Raw genomic sequence first — 22820 nt, forward strand, 5'->3', positions numbered from 1 at the left:
AAGCATAAAAGAGACACGTGCTTGCGCCTGCCCTACTGCAGTTTACTCCCAACGAAGATATCACCAACCACTGTAAGCATAGTATGCGAATTTCAGACGCTGTAAGCGAGATCGCTTACTTTCCAGGCACTTGTTCAGTGGCACAATGGCAGTGATCAAAAGGAAAAAAAAAAAAAGAAATAAGAGGCAGCACTAAGACTTGCGGTCAGCTTTCGCACCGCAGCCTTTTCTGACACTGCTCTGTATCGAAGACCGCCTCCGACGAACCTTGAACTCAAGAAGCCGTAAATGCAAGAAGTGATAACCTCTTGTCACATACAATTCCCTGCACCCCTCAACTCGCTGACGCCAGGATGTGCCACAAAGGGTATTCTGGCAGAGACTGGTCAACCAACTAGTTTCCGATTTTCACGCAATTGTGGCGATGCCTTCGCGGATAAGCATCGGAAAAGAGTGAAGGAGAAGCGGTGATGAACGTACCGTAATGAATGATTGCAGAGAACCTTATCCTGCTGTTATATGCACAGCTGCACATGTGGCGTAAACTGTGCAGAGTGACGGCAATATACAAGTGCACAATGCTGCCATTCACAAGTACGCCGGCGCCAAGTCCTGTGAGGCTGCTGGCAAAATACTTGTCTTCATTGCGTTGAACGAACTGGCTACTCGCCACATCCATGCACAGTTCGAACTGAAGCATGCTCAAAGAGCGCGCAAAGGCACGCTTACAGTAGTATAGAGAAAATGGCCAGGCTGTAACAGCATGATGTGAGTAAGAGACATGCTGCATGCAAATAGCTAGGAATTATCAGTTTTGTGTGGTGGTACCGCACTCGAGCAAAGCGGCGTTAGTTCATTGTAAACGTAGTTCAATTCACTCGTGAGCATGCAGTGGGCATCGCTTTACATGCGAAAAGGTCCAACTTGTCACCAGAGGGGTTGTTAGTCCTCTTTAACCCATTGATATGTGGGGTTTAACGTTCCAAAACCACTATATGATTATGAGAGACGCCGTAGTGGAGGGCTCCGGAAATTTAGACCACCTGGGGTTCTTTAACGTGCACCCAAATCTGAGCACACGGGCCTACAACATTTCCGCCTCCATCGGAAATGCAGCCGCCGCAGCCAGGATTCGAACCCGCGCCCTGCGGGTCAGCAGCCGAGTACCTTAGCCACTAGACCACCGCGGCGGGGCCTCTTTAACCCATTAAGGCCCATGCAAGAACTATTGATTGGACATCATTAAGTTTGCATATTTATCAAACTAATATTATTTATTGTGGTTTAACATCCCAAGACCAACATAAGATTATGAGAGACACCGTAGTGGAGGGTTCCGGAAATTTCGACCATTTGGGGTTCTTTAACGTGCACCTAAATCTAAGCAAACGGGTCTCAAGCATTTTCGCCTCCATCAAAAATGCGACTGCTGCGGATGTTTATCAAACTACAGTAGACAAGAACAGCTGCAGATTTTCATAGAGTTCCATTTATTACTTCAGAGGTTATGATACTGTACTTTAGAAAGTACGCTGGGCTCTTGACATAGGAATGAGCAAGCTAGCTCGGTAAAAGAAAAGCAAGCATGCTGGGCCCTTGCCAAACAAATTCATAAATTATATAAGAATATAAATCTTGTTGAAGCAACAGGGCTTCGTGAAAGGTAAAAGTCACACTTTTCGCCGCAACATTTCTTTTTTTTTTATGAAAGACGGTACACTTCAACAGTGTTTAAAGCTTCTTTAGCATTTTTCCAAATAAAGGATAGAAGGCACAATGGGCGCTGGCAACCACTTGACAGTTCTGTTGGGTACAACCAGGCGCACGTGATGCTTTGCTATTATGCAGGTGAATGACAGCAGTCAACACATAGTGGGTCTGCTAACCTTCATTAGATTAGCAGATCCTCAATGAATTGAGTGCCACATGAGAAAATGGCCAGGCTGTAACGACATATGCGTACGAGACATGCTCCAACTAGCTAGGAATCAACGGTTTTATGTGGTGGTACCGCGCTAGGGTGAAGCGGTGTTAGTTCATTGCAACCTCTGTAAATAGGGGCCTCCACCACTTTTTCCAATAGACAAAGATTCTGCAGTTATACACAGTTTCATCATCGTGAATCCTTCTTATGCCATTGCTATATCCGCTGGCTAGGTTTGGCTGTGGCATTACGTTTTTGTTTTAGAGTAAATGAATATCTGTTCTATCCGTATAGTGGTTCGACAATGTCGTAGTTTGCTGCCATAGCAACTATGCTATTGTCTTTGCCTATTACGAAAAGATCCTGGTTCTTTGAATCAAAACAGAAGCAGTATTCGGCAAGTTTTTCGTTCCATCTTCTTTATCGCTAGCAGAGGGTGTCTATTTGTATACACCCTCATCATCCCCTTCCTCCTCATCAGTTCCCAAGCTAGGGTCAAAAGTCACAATGAAAATATAACACATTTATGCACATATATTGTGCCCTCGCATAATTTGGGCACCTCTAATATTTTGCCAGCTTTTCAGAAAAAAAGATATATTTAGTCGCATATTTCCCACTCCCCAACCCACTCCAGCCAGCTCGCCGGCGTGCGCAGCTTTGGACATTTCGATGCTTTGGCAAGGTGCACGCCTCACCGAGCAGACGAGCGCAATCAAACAGGCTGCCAGTGCAAAGTTCAGTCTTCCGAGGACTTCCTTCGAACTAGGGTCCCTAGAATACTGCACCCGAACACAAACCTGTTGACGGGTTGCCAGAACTGCACGAGCGTTTGCCTCCCCCTATCTCCCAATCTCTACCAACACGATAATGGCGAGAATGCACGCTCGCGTCACGGCACAGACGACTTTCTGCATTGGAGGCGTGTGGAACCTGTCGTGCCAACTGTTCTTGTTCTGTGCATCTGCACTGCAACACATGCTTGGTCGATTTCGGAAGTTTATGTTTCACCATCTAGTTGGTGTGTTTTGACGGTTCCCTTGCGATGTGCTACAGTAATTATAATATATATTATTAAAGCTTACTTTGGTTTGTTCTGTTTTTTCTCAGGGTGAAAGCCTTAGCTGCCTCATCAAACACAGGCATTACAGGCATTAACTACCGGTGTCATCAAGATGAGTGATGCATAAAAATGATCCTGTGATAATTACAGATCGATAAAATTTGTGACAGCATCATGTTGTCATTCAGCATGTGCCATATGATGACGTCATCCCCTGACAAGGTCACTTAGCGTTGCCCACAAAGGCCATGTGAAACCAGGTGACAAGCATAAACCTTTCAATGCTTTCGATTGTGCGGGCAGTGTGAAACCACATTAGGTGCAAAAAGCTTTCAGGGGGGACAGGGGAGGGTCAAGGAAGACAAAAAAGAATAGGGCTTTTGCCGCCAAGTCGTCTTAGGCGAATACATAAGAGACCTTGTGAGTTATTTTTGTGCGTGTATTTCACGTATGCGGTCATTTCTCCAAAATGTTAAGGTAAGTCCTATACATCTTGAGATTGATGTTGTTGATCACCACGTTTTCTATTCCTGGCGGAAGCAAATCATCAGACTACGCATCGTCAGAAGTATTCCTGGCCGAAGAAAGTGGGTTTGCGTGCCACACACCATATTATTACCATTGGTCATTACACAAATAACAAGCATGTCAAGTTTTGTCAGTTTTTGTTGGCATTCCAGCCGCCAACAAAAAATCTAGGAAGAAGCAGTGAACTTTTTCGGACACTAAAAAATACTTTATCATCATTAATCTGAACGTTCGCAGCATAGTAAGCAAACTTAGAGACTTGCAAAGTATTGTGCTGGCGCATGAGCCTTATGTTGTACTTCGAGATAACACCACCAGGCTACAAAATATATAAAAAAGACCGAGATTCCCAGGGTGGTGGAGTTGCTGTGTTGTTTCAAGAATGTTTGCATGTTCAAAGATTACCCAACACAGCTGACATTGAATGCATCATTGCCAAAGTCTTTTTGAATGACTTTCATCTTTTAATCGCTGGTTTCTACCGCCCACAAAACTGTGACATGTTTTTTGACAATTTGAATGAATTTTGTGTACAGCTGGCACTCAATGCAAGAACATTTTGCTTGCTAGTGATTTCAACGTCCCGTCATTTAACTGGTCAATTGATTTTCCTTGTGCTCCTTGCACAGCAGCTGAACCTTTAACCGATATTGTTCTTGTTCATGGCCTTATGCAACTGGTAAAACAACCAACTCGCGCTTTATACACATTAGACCTTTTCCTGGTAAGCAAACATGTCCTCAAGCGTAGTCCGAGAGTAGACATACGTGAGAGAATTTCAGATCACAGCATGGCATGTGTTACGTCAGATTTAAACTTCCGATTAAAACCGTCTACAAGCCAGTACTTAATTCCTGTGTTTTCACAAGCTAGCGATGGTGACACACTTGATGTTTTAGATAAAGAGTTTTCCAGGTTTGTATGTCTTTCGGAATCGCGCCATGTCTCGGTAGATAGCTTATGGTCCTTTTTTAAAAAACTTGTTCACAACTGCATTGACAATTTTGTGCCTAAAAAGCAAAAAGTTGTATGCAAAAGGAATCCGCGGATGACAAGAAAACTCGTGCGTCTAAAAAGAAGAGTAAAAAAAGTAAGAAAGCAACATATAGCGCGACCACCCAATGCAAACTGTGATAAGCTAACCAACCTGCGCCGACAGCCTAAAAATGGCATATCAAAAGTCAAAGATTACTATTAAAATGATTTATTAAAAAATTTTCATGAATCGTCCCCGGATAAGTTCTGGCGATATCTATCACCGAAGAAGACCCACGTGTCCGATATTTGTGTTGATGGTACCATGCCGACTGACAAACTCAGAATTGCAAATGCACTGAACGAGTATTTCTGCTCCGTGTTCACGAGTGATGATGGCAAAGCACCATGCATAGCTACTCTTGATGATACTCTGCCCATAAACTCTCTCGACATTATTGCAACTAGAGTATTGTTCTTGCTTCTTAACACTGACGTGAAAAAATCTCGAGGTGTCGACAAAATACCCAATACTTTCTTCCAGAGATACGCCGAATGGTGTGCCGAATACCTTTATATTATTTTCAGCAAATCACTTTCACGCGCCAAAATATTGTATGACTGGAAGCATGCAAAGGTTATTCCCATCCCTAAATCAGATGACCGCTCACTGCTATCCTCATATCATCCTATTTCTCTTCTTTGTACCTCATCGAAACTGATAGAATACATTTCATTTAAGCATATTTCAGTCATTATTGAAGATAATGATCTCTGTGACACATGACAACACGGCTTCCGTCGCAGAATGTCGACAGTTACACAACTACTAGAAACTCCACATGAAATTGCAGCAGCAATGGGCAGCGCCGGTCAGGTCGACATAATATTTTTAGATTTTGAAAAGGCTTTCAATCGCATCTCCCACCAAAAGTTGTTACTAAAATTAAAACTCATTCTCAAAAACGACCAGCTACTTCAATAAAAAAGGCGTATCTGACGAACAGAAGACAAACAGTAGTTGTTGACAATGCAAAATCAGTCTCAACCAAAGCGTTGTTTGGAAAACTAAAAGAATCAGTCTTGGGTCCCGTTTTTTTTTTGTTTTTTTTTTTGCTGTTCATTAATGCCATAGTCGAAAACATTCCAGTTAAAATAAGTCTTTTTGCAGATGACTGCATACTATACAATGAGATCCACAGTGATGCAGATCAGGCTATCCTAAATTCATCTTTATCAGCTTTAGCTACTTGGTTCTTAGAATGGCAAATGAGCATTAACCTCAGAAAAACAGTATCGATGACTATAACACACAAATGGAAGTCGTTACCTTTTTTTATACAGCATTAATGGTCAGAAATTATCTGTTAAGCAATATAAATATCTCGGGCTACTAATAACGTCAGGCCTTAAGTGGAATAACGATGTCTACGAGTAACATAAAATTATTAACCTACAAGACATACACAAAACCACTCCTACAATACGCTACTGCTGTCTAGGGCTCTAACACCCAATCAAACATAAGCGAGATCAAAACCATACAGCGAAGGATAGTTAAGTTTATCTTTAATTCCTATCATCATCACACATCCATTAGCACTCTTTTACAGGACAAGAACCTCAAAACTCTAGAAATACGACGCTATCAAGAGAGACTCAAGATGTTATATCTAATTTATCACGAACATGTCAAAATAGACAGGCAATTGTATATTAAGCCGTGAAACTGGTGACCAACCCATTCATCTCATTCATTCAAGTTAATAGAATATTTGTGCTGAACAAACATATTCAAACAAGCTTTTCCCCCATGCAATCTATGAATGAAACGCCCTGCCAGAAAATGTATTGCAGAGCCCAACTATGTCGTCGTGCATGAAAGCTATCGCTAATTGATGACGCAAGGTGTTTTACATATCATGTCATTTTCAGATGACGTGCAATATTGAAATAAAACTGATAATAACATTGCTCTTTTTGTTGCCTAGTAGACCAGTGTGTGACAATGCGCTCTTTTGCACTATTTTGTCTTTTTTTCCCTTTTTCCTTGTCGTGCTTTTTATTTGCCTTAAATTGTTAATATCTTTTTGCAATCTGTGTATTTTCTTGCCAATATTTTTCATGTGCATTATCGTGTGTTTCTCTGGGTTTCATTGCCTCCTAGTTTTCACATAGTGTCAAGATTGTTGAACACTGTTATTGATTAAAATTCACATATTTGTTTTTAATTATGTTCAAAGATTGTTCAACATTTTTTTCGCACATTCCACTCCTGCCTATGGCTTGTAATACAAGCTGGCAAAATGAAATAAATAAATAAATAAGTTAGTGATGCCATGACCTTACCAAGTGAACGAGACGCAAAAGTTACATAAGTTAGTTTTTACTTTTTGACCGTGGCCACGCTAACAGAGACATCCCGCTTATCACAAAAAGGCTTGAAACAGCAGAGCATGGAAGGTAAAACAAATCGACCACACCAAATAAAAGCAATGTAGTGAAGCGTGGAAACGCATTACCATGAGATAGCCATTTACTACGTGCTGTGTGCACTTCAGGCGAGCCAGCAAGAGCATACAATGGAGCAGCCGATCACTGGAAGACGAGGAAGAAGAAAGAGCTCGTTATTCAGAGACAAAATAATGCGGGGGGCAGTCATTGGAATGCGGTCATGAAGGCTACTAAACTCGCATCGTACCGCATCATGCATTCTCCTGGTAATCTTTGCGATCTGCAACTTATTCTCTTCTGAAGTACGTTTACTGCATTAAGTACCTCCGCTCACAACAGGTGCGCGCAGAATGTTCGTGTTCTTCAAACGGGCGCTTTAGTGTGTGACAAAACACCTGAAAGAAAATATACAAGACCCCTGCTTCAGAACTACCAAACGTGTTATCTGTGTCCTGTGTCGCTACAGTACAGTGTTGGAGTGACACAGTAATAAATCTTGCACATATTACTGCTACGTTGGCTGATAGCGACCGAAATATCAGGCGCGTAGCAGACGCCCGCCACTTTGACGCAGCTTTCATTGAGGAGAAAGCCCACGGGTCCGGCAAGGCAGTACTGCAGCACGGGAGTTCACCCAAAAGGCCCTCACTCCTCCCATGTATTTGCATGGCACTTTGAACACTCCCCCTATTCTAGGTCACTCTAGGGACCTCAAGTAAAGCACCGTCATAAACTTTCCTCGCAGACCAGGTGATGACTTCGGGTGTGTCATGACCGTTGACAATGGCAAGTGGTGCCTTAATGAGTTCTGCAACTTATTAGCGTTTCTGAGCACCATCTCGGAGAGTGAACGACTTCATCGGTGCAGACAACGACGTAGCTGTTTCTAACGGCAGTGATGCTGAAACCATGGCTGCCGTTGCCAGTGCTGCAGAAGTGTACCCGTTATGAATATGTCAACACCTTCGTTACCATAGCTGACTGACGTTTTGCCGCACTACAAAGCTTGCATCGGCGCTCAGCCTCAATTAACGTTGCTGTGACCGAAGAAGCTGAATTCACTTATTTGAAAACCTTGAGTGATATTGAGGATGACTGAAACTTGATGGCGCAAGACAAGTTTACGGACTAATTTCATGCGAAAAAAGGTCTGGCAACTTGCAATTCACACTTTGTTCTTCATTATACTGTGAGCAAATCGTTATGATAACGCTTATAACTCTTTCCTAGGCCTGAAATTCAATTTAGGTATTAAATATGCATATTTTGTATTTTAAATTATATATAAAACTATTTCGCGATCCCCTTCGAGTTCGTTTGACTGCGTTTCATCTCCAGTTCCATAACAAACACGAAAGACTATCGACGCCATGCTTTTCTTTCAACAATAGAGACATACACAGTGACACAGACACTTTGGTTAGGCTAAATATAATGATAAAAACCCATCGCTATAATGGAGCGAGTAGAGGGCATCGGCAACATTATAGAAAGGCTCTAGTTGTATTGGTTGCAACCAAGAAAACTTTTGGAGCAAAAACGGTCTGATACCATATACACAGGCAGACTAGTAAACTTTGGTGCAGTAGGCGCACACTGAACTCGCATGTGCACAGCAAGGTGCATGGATATGGAATTGTAGCAAAATGGCGCAATTAGCACAGTTGCATGACCACTGCAACAGTCAAAATGACATTCTTCTGAAGAAAATACCTTGCTCGATCTCTGAGCCAGTCTGTCTGTAATAAAATGTTCATTTAAAGGGCCAATGAACAGCCCTGAGGTCCAAAAATTTTTAAAAGAGATATATGTGCAGTTTTTCTTTGCGAACATACTGCCGCACGAATATTGCGAATACATGCTATATTAAGGAAGTTACAGGGGTTAGAACATCGTAATAAGCTGGTTTTAAATTTTCGCACAATCTTGCCCGCCTTCTCCCTTCCACGAAGAGGAAGGCGTAGCCCATCGTCGTGACTCCGCCCACCTCGGTAACGTGACACCACGTTGGCGATTGACGTCATCGGCGAACTCGATCAGTTGCAGCGCGCTTCCGCTTGCTGCGAAGAATGGTTGTTTGTTTATTGTTAGCCGCACCAGCCGCGGGTCAACCGTGTAAGCGTCAGGTGCAAAGTGCCGACTACAAACGATCAGGTCCCAGACGTACGTCGCTGGATGGCCAATTCGCTTCAGCCATGCAGCGCGCAGGGCCCCATCGTGAGGCACTCAGTGCCGATGCTTCTCTGCTGCCCAGTCGCTCGACTTGCAGCTGACCACAGAGCAACGCTTTTTATCCGTGTTGCTCATGTCAACGATGCTTCTCTGCTTCTCTGCTTCCCAGTCGCTCGACTTGCAGCTGACGACAGAGCAACGCTTTTTATCCGTGTTGCTGATGTCAACGGCAAAGTACGTTCGTACGTGCGCACAGGCGCTGTAGTTGAGCGAGGAGTGTACAAATGCACGCGACATCTGCGAGGCTAGGTCTTTCACCGTAGTCCCAAGAAACAAAGCAGGAAACAAAGCAGTTTCGTAGCTGTGGGTGGGAACAGGACATGACGTTGACTTCACTACTGTTTTTTCACACCTAATTTAGACCAATCGGCGAGCTGCTTCGGTGAGTTGCGTGCTACGTCACGCCACCGATCGCCGAGTTGACGTCACTACGCGTGGAAGGGGGTGAGTCAGACGTAGGAAAGATGCGCGGGAATTATTTTTCGAAATAGAGGCTCTGCGCAGCAGGCAGCGCTGTAATATTCAGAAAACGTGATCTCTGTGGTCTAATCTACGAATCGCCAAGCTTGTATGGGGGGTGTAAAAAAAAAGTCGGAGCCTGTTTACAGGCCCTTTAAGGGGATATGCGGGGAGAAAAAAGGTAGCATTAATCTGTAGCCCAGGACAAGGAAATTTTCGCTATAAGTAGGCGTTTATGCTGATTTCAAATTTGTAATTAGTGTTAAAGCAATTCACTTAGTTTTAGCTTTATGTCATGACAATGTGTAATGTTTAGTTGGTTTCGGACAAGCTTTTCATGCCACTACACATTTATGGTTCTTGGTCATTAATAGCTCATATTGCTCAACAATGCAAATAACTATCAAGAAAGTGCATACAAACTTTTTGTACCACTACACATTTATACTTCTTGGTCATTAATGGCTCATATTGCTCAATATTGACTGTAAAATACAAATAACTATCAACAAAGTGCATATAAGACTTTTCTATGGGCAGGAAAAATGGTAATGTGAAAATGCTTAGAATTCTCAGCCAACACTCACTATATTCATTTTAGGTTTGCAATTATTATACAGGTGATACCAAGTTTTCATGAAAATACTTGCTCCCTTCACAAGTTAAGAAATATGTGGGCAAAATTTCATCCTGATTGGGCTATCAGTATTTACCAAAAAAGGATCTCAAAAACGAATTTTAAAGGCATAAGTGAAAGGTCACCTATGTGAAAAAGATGTGTTTTTTAAGGTGACTTCTTTTAAGCAAGTGGTTTTAGTGAAATCATACAAAATGCAATGGCAAGTAGCTAGGTGACAATTTCTGGGGAACTTTAGAGAATGAACTCCTTTTAGTTTTTAGTAGTGACCTTGCACTCTTTAAAAGCGATTTTAACCTATTTCAAGTTTAGTTGCAATCATCAGTTTTTGTGTCATGAAAATAGGGAAACTATACTTGTCAAAGCAAATAAAAACAAAAAATATGTCATTTTGGAAAAAAGTTGCGTTTTTCGACTCGCATTTCCCCCTTAAGCACTCACAAAGGCCCAGTGTATACAACGAAAAGTACCTACACCAATATTTGATTACTCTTCAGAGCAACACTATGTCTTTAGCTGATTCTTGCAGTTTGCAGCAATAATTTTGTTGACACTAGTCAATATTGACACTAGTCATAATATTGACACTAGTCAATATGTGAGATTAGGAGTATCTTAAGGCAACCTCTGACTTCAAACATGCTAATCAGCAAAATCAGAATATCGGATTGTGTATTTTCTATTCACGAAGAAGGAAGTGTACTTCGAAAACAACGCTGGGTGCTAACCCACTAACGACTAGTGTATGACTTGGTCAATTAGAGCATAGATTTAAGAGCGAGTTCATATATAACAAACTACTGATATAATGACCAATTTTCATGGCCCTTTTGAGTTCATTATAAACGGGTTCGACTGTACACCAAAGTTGCAGAAAGCTTAGCTGTATCTTGAATTTCTTTAAATCACAGTTTCAGTTTTTAAACAGTAAAAATAACATAGCAGGTTTTTAGGGCAGCCTTATGGCATGCTTACTAATGAGACAGAGGGTAGCCGCTGAAGAAGATTAAAGGTGAGAGCGCGACTTTTCGCCGTGACAGCAAAGATGAAGGCCAAAGCACAAAAAAAAAAAATGTATCATTCTTACAGAACTTTGCAATGGCGCACAGTGCCACTTTCAGCATAAGAAACAGAGTACACAAGTTAACCTTGCATTACACTGAGGGTAAATTATGAAGCACACTTACTGCACTCGCTCCTGCATGGCCTTGTTTTGCTTTGCCTTGTGGCTGTCATAAGCATCCTGAAACATGAAAGAAAGCATTAGTATAACATAGCACTACAATTTATCAAACAGCTGCCCGTGAGTACAGAAAAAGTGTAGCATGAAAAGTATACTTTCTACAGTAAAAACTTGTTAGTTTAATTTTCATTGGGATGCCTGCTGAGCTTGAATAAAGGGCATAGGTCGGAGAACTCACTCATGAGTCAACTCACTCAGACTCAGATCAAGCCGAGAGCCTGAGTGAGTCCAAGTAAGTAATATTTTCTTGAGTCTGAGTTCAAGTGAGTCGGGTTGCAGAAAATTTTCGTGGGTGTGAGTCCGAGAGAGTTCGGCTCAGGAAAATTTTGACGAGTCCGAGTGAGTCCACAGGACAAAATATATTTCTTGAGTGAGTCCGAGTGAGTTCCACTTTCTTTTGCCAAACTACAGTCCTATCTAGTCATCTTCAGCACTGCTATTAGCCTTAGCTAGATTCACATTCATGTTCACGTCTACTCACAGGTACTCCAAAGCAGTGTCGTTCATACATCCTTTCAATATTTCATAATTAGAGGCGTGAATTGTTTTGGGAGGGGGTGCCTTGACGTCTCCCCATTAACTCTTCCAGGGAATTTCTTGATTATTATATCTTGTGTTGTAATCTCTTCCAAAAAAAGGGCCTTTCTGGTTTGCAAGCACTCGGAACTCGTTTTCAGAGATACTATGCCAAACGGCACTAAGAAGAGCACTGAGTACGTGAGATATTGGTGTTAAAGAGCATAGACACCATGGTCGAAAAAGCTGATTCTAGGCTGACGGACTCGCGAGTCAACTCACTCGGACTCCAAGCCGTAAGTCTCAGTCTGAGTAAGTTTGATTGAATTTGAGCCAGAGTGAGTCCGGCTCAGGAAAATTTTCATGAGTCTGAGTGTGAGCTCTACAAGTTCAGCCAACCTATGATAAAGAGTGGACATAGCACTTAAAAAAGTTTTTTGAAATTCTTGATTGATGTTGATCAAACTTGCAGAGTGTGTATATATTTGTGTGCTGATTTGAAATACTATATAGTTTTTAAAGCACAACATCAACAATTTCATTCACCATTTTGAGAGCAAGAGCTTGCCTAAACTGAGAGAATCACAAAGTAAATCCAAATATTAGAATATTCTGGAATGAGAATCACATGCAGTAAAAGAAGGATGGATGCCCTAATCCCATCAGAACAAAAGCTGTAGTATATTGAACGTTCATGACCAAAATCTCAGCCTGACATCAACTCGCTCGTAAAAAAAAAAAAGTGTGTAAAGTGCGTATCTTACAGGCCACAAACACTGCTTGCATCTGCCTGTTTCCTGCAAGTTCGTCAAACAGGCTGTAATTTTTATAGAGCTTTGCCAGGCCATGCTACCGAGCTGGAATTACAGTAAAATTGTAATCAATGAAGTGTAAATTAACAAGCTCTTATAGTACTATCAGCGTCAAATGAAACCGAAATGCTGGCCAGCTTTCCTGCCGTCTAGTTATCAACATTGACAAGCGCGCGCATCCCGTTCGGCAGTCCTGTGCATATATGTGTGCCTGTTCACTGTGATAACTTGATGGCGAGCACTATACTATCATTAAGGGATGCCGCTTTTCGAGTTTGGTTTGACACTGACAGTACATGACATAGAAGTGTGGCAGCTTGGGCTAGTTGGTATGGCATGACGATAGTTATAGCGCGAGAACAAAACGACGACACAGAGACAAGAAGGACACGAAAGACACGAAAGACACGAGTGCTAACTTCCAACTGAGTTTATTGCGCAGAGCACGAAAATATATAGAGGAGACAGTAACCACGTGATAAAAACCGTATGGTACAAAGAACAGAATATGAGTAAGAGAAAAACAAAAACAAACCAGAAAAATCTATAAGAAAACGAAACAGCAAGGTAAAGATAACATAACTACCTGCCCGCACTGAAACCTTCGAGGAACCTGAGTTCCTTCTCGGACAGAGCCGCGGAGGGCTTGCTAATACAAGGCACCTGTTCGCGTGCCATCTGCGCGGCCTCGACAATGACTCGGGTACGGTCATCTTTGAACTTGTACAGCGTCGCTGTGTCCTTGAAGAGGGGAACACAGTTGCACTCAGTGCAGTGCTGAGCAAGAAAACCATCTTTCCCGTTTCTAACATTGTTAGCGTGTTCTCTCAGCCGATCGTTCAGACACCTTCCGGTCATTCCAACATAACAAGCACCGCATGAAACGGGGGTCCCATAGACAACTTCCCGGGAGCAGGCCGCATACCTGTTTCTATGTTGAACTCTGCATTCCGTTGATGACTGCGTTTCAGGGGTTTGTATTGTAATATACAAACCCCCTGAAAACATCAACAGTCGAAGAGTCGAGCCTCACTCTTCAAATAACAAGCTTCCCTCGCTGTTGCAGCGCAAGAGCGCCGCGATTGGCTTATCACATTTGGCTTATCACCGATTGGCTTATCACCGCCATTGGCCACTGCGCGCCTGTATGTGCTGTGAAGCCTATTTGCGGGGTCCATGTCTTGTCGAGAAGCGCAACTGAACAATGCTTTTCTCGTGTAATTATCTCCATTATGAATGAAAAAAGCCATTGCTCGCAAGTGAAAGCCATTGTGCGGCGCTCTCTGTAGGAATAGGCTACGACCGACTGGTTCAATTTGCGGCAGTTGTTGGCTTGCAAAAGCCAATGCATCAAAAGTCATTCACACTCGTCAGCCAGAAAGTTCGTGATGCGGCGATGGATGACGTCAGCGTCAATCTTGCGAGGTCGAAAGAGCTCGCAGTGAGGAAACTTAGCGCTTAGCGGGGATGACATTGGCATTATGTACAGCACAAACATGGCTGCAAAATGGCATGACACTGGACTTAGTTTGGATTTCGCAATCCTGTCAAACTTCTTCCTAGCTTGCAGTTGGCACAAGGCTCTGCCAGATGGAGCGGAAGTTTGGCAAGCGTTTCATGGCCCCGTCTGTGAGCGAAATGTCTCAATGTCTATGAGGAGTCTCTTCGAAAAAGCCAAGAGGGACAAACTCATGGTGCTGGCATATTTTAGTGGCAGTGGCCACTGCAAAAAATATGGTTCTTTTTGGTGTGCAAATTTCATTGGATTTATTTATATCTTTCATTAAGAAAAACTCGATTTCAACTTTAAAACTCGTTTTACTCAAAACACAAATTTTGCCATTTTTTTCAATGTGCCCCTCCTTTTTCGGGCACTTCTAGTGCTCCAATTTGCATAAAACCTTACCCAAATTTTTTCCTAAGTATGAAAAATACAATTATCTATTTTAAATTTCAATATTTTATTGTATAATAAAGAAATTGTATGTAAACCTTTACTAAGGTAGGTGAAATGTGGACGTATTGCGTCTATTATTTTTCACACCTATTACATATTTTATATGTGCTTCCTAATTAGTTATTTGCATTCTATGCTTTATTTAAAACATTATGAACTATGAATGGTAAAAAATTACGGAAGTTTAGGGATGAAAAGAGGGGGGGCAAAAGGATTAAGGTTTTCACTTTGTCATGTTGCAGAACTAAAAGTATGCAACTTGCAAAAAAACTGATTATATATTTGAAATCAGCATAAAAAGTTTCATAAACAGCACAAGTTTCATTGCTCTAGTATGAATATTGAAAAAAGTGTTTTCGAGTAATATCCCCTTAAAATAACTTTGTTTTTATAGCTATGTGTGATGAAATTAAGATGTGTTCTAATTACAAGCTAAACAGTCCCAAATCTTTTCACACAAATTCAGAGCAAGAGAACCCGACCGACCGCACTCACTCCGAATTCACGGCTAGTTTCACACTTTCATGCCATTAAAAAAGGGTGCCCCAGCTCCCCTCCCACTCCACATGCCGATCATGAACACCATCCATGTGATACCAGCTTGTTTGGATACCATCCAATCCTGCTGAACAACCCGATCCTTAAGTGCCTGCACAAGAAATCTGTTGTTAACATATGATTTTCATTCCCCATACTATAATCCCACGCTGAACTTAGTGCAACAGCCACCTATGACAATTTTCAGGGTTCCGCAAAACAACAGTGTGACCTCCAAGATCTGTATTTTAAGACGGTACTATGATGACGTAGCCAGTAAAAGTAAGGTCTCCATGATCAATTTTTCTTGCTTAGCGCTGTTGCACCAGCTCATAATCAGAGGTGCTTTCATGCCATACTTCCTGCAGACTGATCGCGTTGTCATTTCCTCTCTTCTTTTTGTAAACTGTTGCTGTAATGCACGATGCCATGAAAGAGAACAAGAAGACATCTCAGGAAGTCCACATGTACTCAAGGTGTTTTGTTTTTTTTCCCAGAATAAAAAAAATGTGTTGCCGCGACCTTGAATTCTGGTTGGATGGATGGATAGAAGGATGGATGGATGGATGGATATGGCTGTACCCTATAGATCGGGCAGTGGCTAGTGCCACCTAGCCGTAATACTTAATGAATCACAAACTAGATTTATTTTTTCCCTTAAATAGTGAGGTTGAGGATTCGTACTTTGCAGTGAAGGGTTTAATTTTCACTCGTGCCTTGACTTTAGCCACCAATCAGATAACCTCCTTCTAGTTAATTCTACCCGCTTAAAGTCTATTTTGCCCTCACTGTCCCTAAACCCCAGTGCTTTGAAAAACTCTGCGCCATCATCCTGAACTATACGGTGAAGCCCTTTACAGAACATTATCAAGTGTTCGGCAGTTTCTTCTTCCTCTCCACACGCACTGCATACCGTGCCTGCCCCTCCGTATTTGGACCGATATGTCTTGGTTCGCAATACCCCCGGTCCTGGCCTTAAACAATGAAGAAATATACCGAGTATTATCATAGATCATTTCCTTGGCAATTTCCTGCTGAAAAGTTCGATAGACCTCCAGTGCGGACTTCTTAATCATGCCCATTCTCCACATGTCAGTCTTCGTTTCCTCCACTTTTTCTTAACCGCTAGTTCTTTTTGGTTTGGCCACCTGCCGTTTCCCAAGTATTTACCAGTCAATTTCCTGGTTCGCTTCCTCCATTTCGTATCGCCATTCTTCATGTACAAGTAGCTGAAAACCTTCCTAGTCCAACACTCCTCCCCCTCCCCCATTTCTCGCAATCGCTTCTCAAATTTTATCTTGCTGCTAGCTTCCCTGCCCTCAAATGATGTCCATCCCATATCACCTTGTACTCCCTGATTTGGTGTATTCCCGTGAGCTCCTAAGGCAAGCCAACCTATTCCACGTTGCTTAATTTCTAATCTTACTTTCACTTCTGATCTCATGCAAAAGACCGCATTGCCGAACGTCAGACCAGGAACCATGACCCCTTTCCATATTCCTCTCACAACATCATACCTATTGTAATTCCAAAGTGCCCTGTTTTTCATTACCGCTGCATTCCTGTTACCTTAAGTCGACACGTATATTTCGTATTCCCTTAGGTACTCGGCCCCATTGCTTATCCATATGCCCAGATATTTGTATTTATCTGTTATCTCTAGCGTGACCTCCTGTATTCTAAGCTCAATACCTTCATTGTCCTTAAAAATCATGACTGCTGATTATTCCTTACTGAATCTGAAATCTAACCTATCTCCCTCATTACCGCAGATGTCCACCAATCTCTGCAAATCTTCCTTGTTGTCGGCCATTAGCACTATATGTATCATCTGCGTACATTAATGCTGGTAGTGCCTGATCAATGAGTTTTCTTTGTTTGACGAAAGAGAGGTTGAAGCCAAGTCCACTTCCCTCTAATTTGGCCTCTAATCCTTGTAGATTGATTGATTTGTGGGGTTTAACGTCCCAAAACCACCATATGATTATGAGAGATGCCGTAGTGGACGACTCCAGAAATATCGACCGCCTGGGGTTCTTTAACGTGCACCTAAATCTGAGCACACGGGCCTACAACATTTCCGCCTCCATCGGAAACGCAGCCGCCACAGCCGGGATTTGATCCCGCGACCTGCGGGTCAGCAGCCGAGTACCTTAGCCACTAGACCACCGTGGCGGGGCTCTAATCCTTGTAGGTACATCATGAATAACAAGGGGGTCAGAGGACACCCGGCCCTGCCTAAGCCCCCGTTTTACTTTTGTGGGCTTGGATACCTGTTTTTCTCACTTTATAACTACCTTGTTACCTTTATAGATATCCTTTAAAAGATAAGTGACTACATTTTCCATGCCTAGTGTGTCCAGTATTCCCCACAATTCCTCTTGAACCACGCTATCGTACCCTCCCTTGATATCCAAAAATGCTACCCACAGGAGCCTGTGTTCCTTTTCTGCTATTTCGATGCACTGCGTCAGTGAGAACAGACTGTCTTCCAACCTCCTGTGCTTCCGAAACCCATTCTGCAGATCCCCCAGCACCCCCTCATCCTCTCTATCCATGCCTGCAGTCTTTCCTTTATATTTATAATCTGCATCGCCAGCCTGTAGACCACTGATGTCACTGTTATAGGACGGTAGTTGTTTATGTCAGCTTTGTCCCCCTTTCCTTTATAGATCATGCTCATCCTGCTAAGTTTCCATCAATCGGGAACTTCTCCATCGATTATTATTTTGCTCACTGCCTCTCTCAAAGCCTGCTTAGACTTCGGACCTAATGTCTTTATCAGCATAATTGGAATGCCATCTGGGCCTGTTGATGTACTACTAGGAACCCTTTTCTCAGCCCTTTCCCACTCTTGTTGTGAAAATGGAGCCATTGCACCACTTGATTCATCCTTGTCTATTGTGGTGCACAAAGCACTTCTTTGTTGAAATTTTTCTGTCCCCCTTGTTCTTATATATTCAATAGCTTCGTCCCCTTCTAGCCTAGCACCTTGAGCTATAGTTATAAACCTCTGCTCTAGGCTCGTCTCATTTTTTAGGGAGTTTAGATGGTTCCAAAATTTCGCAGCTGCCTTTCTATCCTTTTTGAGTACTTCTGCCAGCCACTGAGCCCCTTTTCATCTAATCTTTTCATTGATACCAAGGGATGCTTCCCTTCTACAGCTTAGAAGGATATCCCATTTTCTTTTAACATCATCTGTCGGTTCACCCCGCTGCTTAGCATGTCTGTGTTCCCTAGAGGCTTCCTGACGTTTTTGCTATGGCTCTCTTAACTTCCTCATCCCACCAACTTTTGGCTTTGTGTCTTCTTTTCCGGGGTGACTTGTCACGTGCCTTAGCAAGCTCTAGCTCAAACAGTCTAATTAGGTTCGTGTATGTCCACACTGTTTTATTATACTCAGCGATTACTTTCTCAATTTTAGTGGCTATTTCAAATTGCCTTTCTGAATAAAAATTTTCCTGTAGTTGCTCATCTTGTCTCCTTTCCACTTTCACTGCTCTTCTAAAACTTAGCTTGATACGTTTGTGATCACTACCCAGACTTCTGGAGCCACCATCTATGTGCATTCCCCTGAGCTTATCATACATCCTATGTGACATCAGTGCGTAATCTATCATCACCTGCAGCCTTCCTACCTCCCAATGTTATTTGCCCTTCACACTTCTCGGTACTGTTGCAAATGATCAAATCAAGCCTTTCACACCTATCCATGATCATTTTGCCTGTCGGGTCGGTATACCCATCTATATCTTCTAAGTGTGCATTCATATCTCCTAGTATAATTATCTCGCACTCTCCTCCCAACTCCTGAATGTCCTTTGATATACACTCTACCATTGCCTGGTTTTCCTCTCTGGCCTTTGCTCCCGTCCACAAGTACACGGAACCAAAGAGTGTCATTTGCCCTGCCACTTTCCCTTTTAGCCATAAATGTTCCTTGCACTCCTGCTTGACCCTTTGCCAGTCTGTACTTTTATGAATGAATGCCCTAATACCAACCCCCTTTCTGCTGCCTTCTGTTCTAATACAATATTCCCATGCGTAGTCCGCATTGTTAGGAGGTTGTTCCATGTCCTTGAGATGTGTTTCTACAAAACCGTATACCATCGGCCTCTCCTCCCTTAGCTGTTCTTCTATCTCTTCTTACTTCAGCCTGTTCCTACCACCCTGCATGTTAATATACCCTATGTCTGAATTGGCTCGGCGCTCGTGGCTACGTCTATTTCTGCCCCGGACTCTACCTATCTTAGGTACTGGTGCCACTTTGGAATCATATCTGTCCATACCACCTGTCAAAGAGTCTCCCAAGTTGTTTTCCTCGTTACTAGCTATCCTGCACCCTGAAGGGCCTGCTTGCCCCCTAAAAAAGCTACTGCACCTCCTGCCAGTCGCCAACCCACCTCATGACCTAGCCGCCCATCGAAGTGAATTCTGTCTCATTGAAAACCACCCCACCTATGCACCTCTCTGTTTATTTCCACCACCTCAAAGCCTTTCTCTCGACTCATCCACCATATCTCTTGGTTTGCGATGACAACCGCTCTTTGCAGGTTGCTATCACACACCGGTACCTCCGGTATCGTGCATATCGCTACCTGTACCTGAGGAGAAGTGGTGCGCATGTCATCGACGCCTTTTGCCAGTGTAGTTGCTAGTCCTGCTGTATCTTCATTTAAGACATCATTTAAACTGCCTGAAATTATCACGAGGTTTCCTCTATCAGCTGTAGTTTTGAGTTTTGCGCTCGCTTGTCTCATGACTGCTTCCAGCTTGCGTCCTGGGAACACCCCTACTGCAACCCTCTTGTCACCTCTTACCCTCTCTTTGATGGCTTCTGTGCATCAGTTTAAATTCGAGCCCCCGGCGATTATCACATGTTGTGACTTTTCAGCTCGAGCGTCCTGCACCTGGGGGTTACTTGCACCTGTGACGCCAGCTGCTTTGTCCCCTCCCAGCCCCACCACTACTTCGCTGAAGGTGGGCCTTGTGTCAAATGAACCGTCTGAACCTGTTTTTTCCAAACTTGCTTGCTCTTTCTTCTCCGCAGTTATGGTTGCCAGTTCTCTACTGTTCTCTCCGTAGGCCGCTTCTCTGTTTACCTTGGCCAGTGCTTCCTCGGCGGACTTCAGCTTTTCTCCCATAGCCCTCATTTTCTCTTGCTCTGTCACCAACGCAATCTCGAGGTCGGTGATTCTCATCAGCAGGTCACTCTGGGTAACCATCATTTTCTCCATTTTTTCCTCGACCTCACATTGCCTACACTTCGCATAAGCCTCTTCTCCTTCCGCTTCTACACTTCAGTCCACTTTCAAACCAACCCCACATTCTGAACACTTCACAGTCTTTTTAACCATGTCTTTCCGACACCAATTGTCCCTATGACTTGTCTCACTCAATAATTACAAAACTCGAGCCCTGCCCTACGAAAAAGAGAAAGTCTAAGCTCTACTACAAAAATTTGCGTGTTCAATGTATGTGCACCTGCTCCACGGGGTGGCAAAAGAAAAAGAAAAACAACAAAAAACAAAAATATCAAACAGACACCCACGCACAAACTAATAAATACCTGGTGACTGACCCCCGAAAAAGCCGTACAATAAAATAAGTGCTACAGGGATTTTGACTGCTACCCAATAATTATAAAGACAAGCTCAAAACATGCAAAACAACTTAACGGCGCAGTCGATCGGGAGCGCTGAAAGAACACATCCGTCCACCATGACAGTCCGAACCGAACTATTCCGTAGGGGGTACTATTCCAAGAAAGCACCCCCTACACTTTGCTGGTAAATTTGACTTGCTGAGGGGCGGTGGGGGAGGATAAGGTGCTTGCTCGGAATTTTAGGGTATGTTCATATAAATTGGACCTTGCCCACAAGAATATTTGGTTTGTTGTTTTTAAAGCCACTGTTTTCGTTACCTAGTTATCACGCTTTCCATACCACTAGGTTTGAATAAAGTGCACACAATTAGATTGGATTAACAGCAGCATCAATGTTTACAACTGTGACTCCACTTCTAAAATGAATACAATAAACACTTACCTTAATTTCTACTGGACCATCATAGAACTCGCTCCGCAGTTCCTCCATAACACTGGTTGCCAAAGCTTTTTTCTTTGCTCGCTCTAAGAGTCGCTCCCTACGTTCTTTTTCTGTCTCGTCCCCATCTGAAATAGCATTTTGCGAATCAACACATCCTGCAGTGGCTATCACTGGCTTAGAAATGTCAGCACATAAATAACACAGTAGAAATAGCACAAGCAAAAATATATCTAATAAATGCATGCACTAGCTAGAGCCCTCAATTTTAGCTAATATACAAAAACCATGCATTTTTTCATGGCTTCAGTCAAGTAACTACAGTAAAAACTCGTTATAATGAAGTGGGATATAATAAACTAATGTATATAACGAAGCAATTGTAATTCCCCTTGATATTCCCATAGATCATGAGTGGGGTCGTCAAGAGAGTCTGGACTGTTCTGGTGTTCAGGCTGTGGAGGACACCCCTTGCAAGTGTCCCACTTCTTATTTAGCTTTAGCACGCAATATAATTGAGTTAACAGTTGAGTATAGCGCAATCAACTTTTTAAAGACTTTTTACCTTTTACTGCATACCTTTGGTAAATGCTTCTCAGCTATGTGAACTATGAAAATCGAAAAAAGGTGAAAGAAAAGAGACTGAATAGAACAATGCCATTGCTCGAGTTCGGACGCCATTCTTTTTTTTTTTTAATTTTATTTGAAAGCATGATTTAATTCCTATATTAATAAAAATACTACCCATATTGAAAATACGAATTGGACGCCATCGCCTGATAAGTCTCACCCCTTGAGATTTTTCTGGATTTACGCCACTGAGTAACATACTAGGAAGATAGTGTACACAGCTTGCTTTTGGTTTCGCTTATGCTTATGGGATGGTCCCATGGCTCAACTTCATTCTTTTTTAGTTTGCAACACCATTTTGGAGCATGTTTCGAGCAGTTACTAGCAAATATAGCACTTTGGAGCAGCATTTCTCTTTTGGAGCAGTTTGGAGCAGCACTTCCATCACTGAAAACCTCGTTTTAACGAAGTGAGAATTTTCCCACAAGTGATATAACAAACCATTCTTCCTCCCCAATGAGCATTTACTGATCATTTTGGTATACGTCAATTCAATATCTTATAGCACGCGACGGTTTACGTCTCATCACGGCTGCGGTAATTCAAAACTTGCGCCTTGCATTCCCCTGCCAACATAGAGTTTCTCACAAACTTGCCTAGAGAGAAATCTGGTGCTAGTGAGCTGTTGGATGCAAGGAAATGACAGGATATGTGAGCTTCGAATTTGACTCGAATTTGTATACCTCGAAGACGCGTCTGACTTCACGCTAAAATGATTGGTTTCTTACTTAAAGAGCACATAATAAGCTATTTATTTTTTTCATTCCACAGAAACGTTTTTTATTGAACTCTGGAACATTCTGCTTCGA

The 22820-nt window shown here is 42.6% G+C and overlaps 1 protein-coding gene across 2 annotated transcripts in view; it reads right to left on the reverse strand.

The window, feature by feature from the left end:
- LOC119187459 (neuroguidin-A) overlaps positions 1-22820 on the reverse strand; it is an 83952-nt gene that overhangs the window by 22227 nt on the left and 38905 nt on the right. For both annotated transcript variants that reach the window (XM_037435568.2, XM_075878659.1), the window contains 2 exons: positions 21385-21509; positions 11460-11515 (listed from right to left, as the gene is read on the reverse strand). In XM_037435568.2, the coding sequence (XP_037291465.1) occupies positions 11460-11515; positions 21385-21509 (181 nt within the window). The remainder of the gene's footprint in view (positions 1-11459; positions 11516-21384; positions 21510-22820) is intronic.

This window comes from Rhipicephalus microplus, chromosome X, assembly GCF_043290135.1.
Source record: "Rhipicephalus microplus isolate Deutch F79 chromosome X, USDA_Rmic, whole genome shotgun sequence".
Classification (NCBI taxonomy): Eukaryota; Metazoa; Arthropoda; class Arachnida; order Ixodida; family Ixodidae; genus Rhipicephalus; species Rhipicephalus microplus.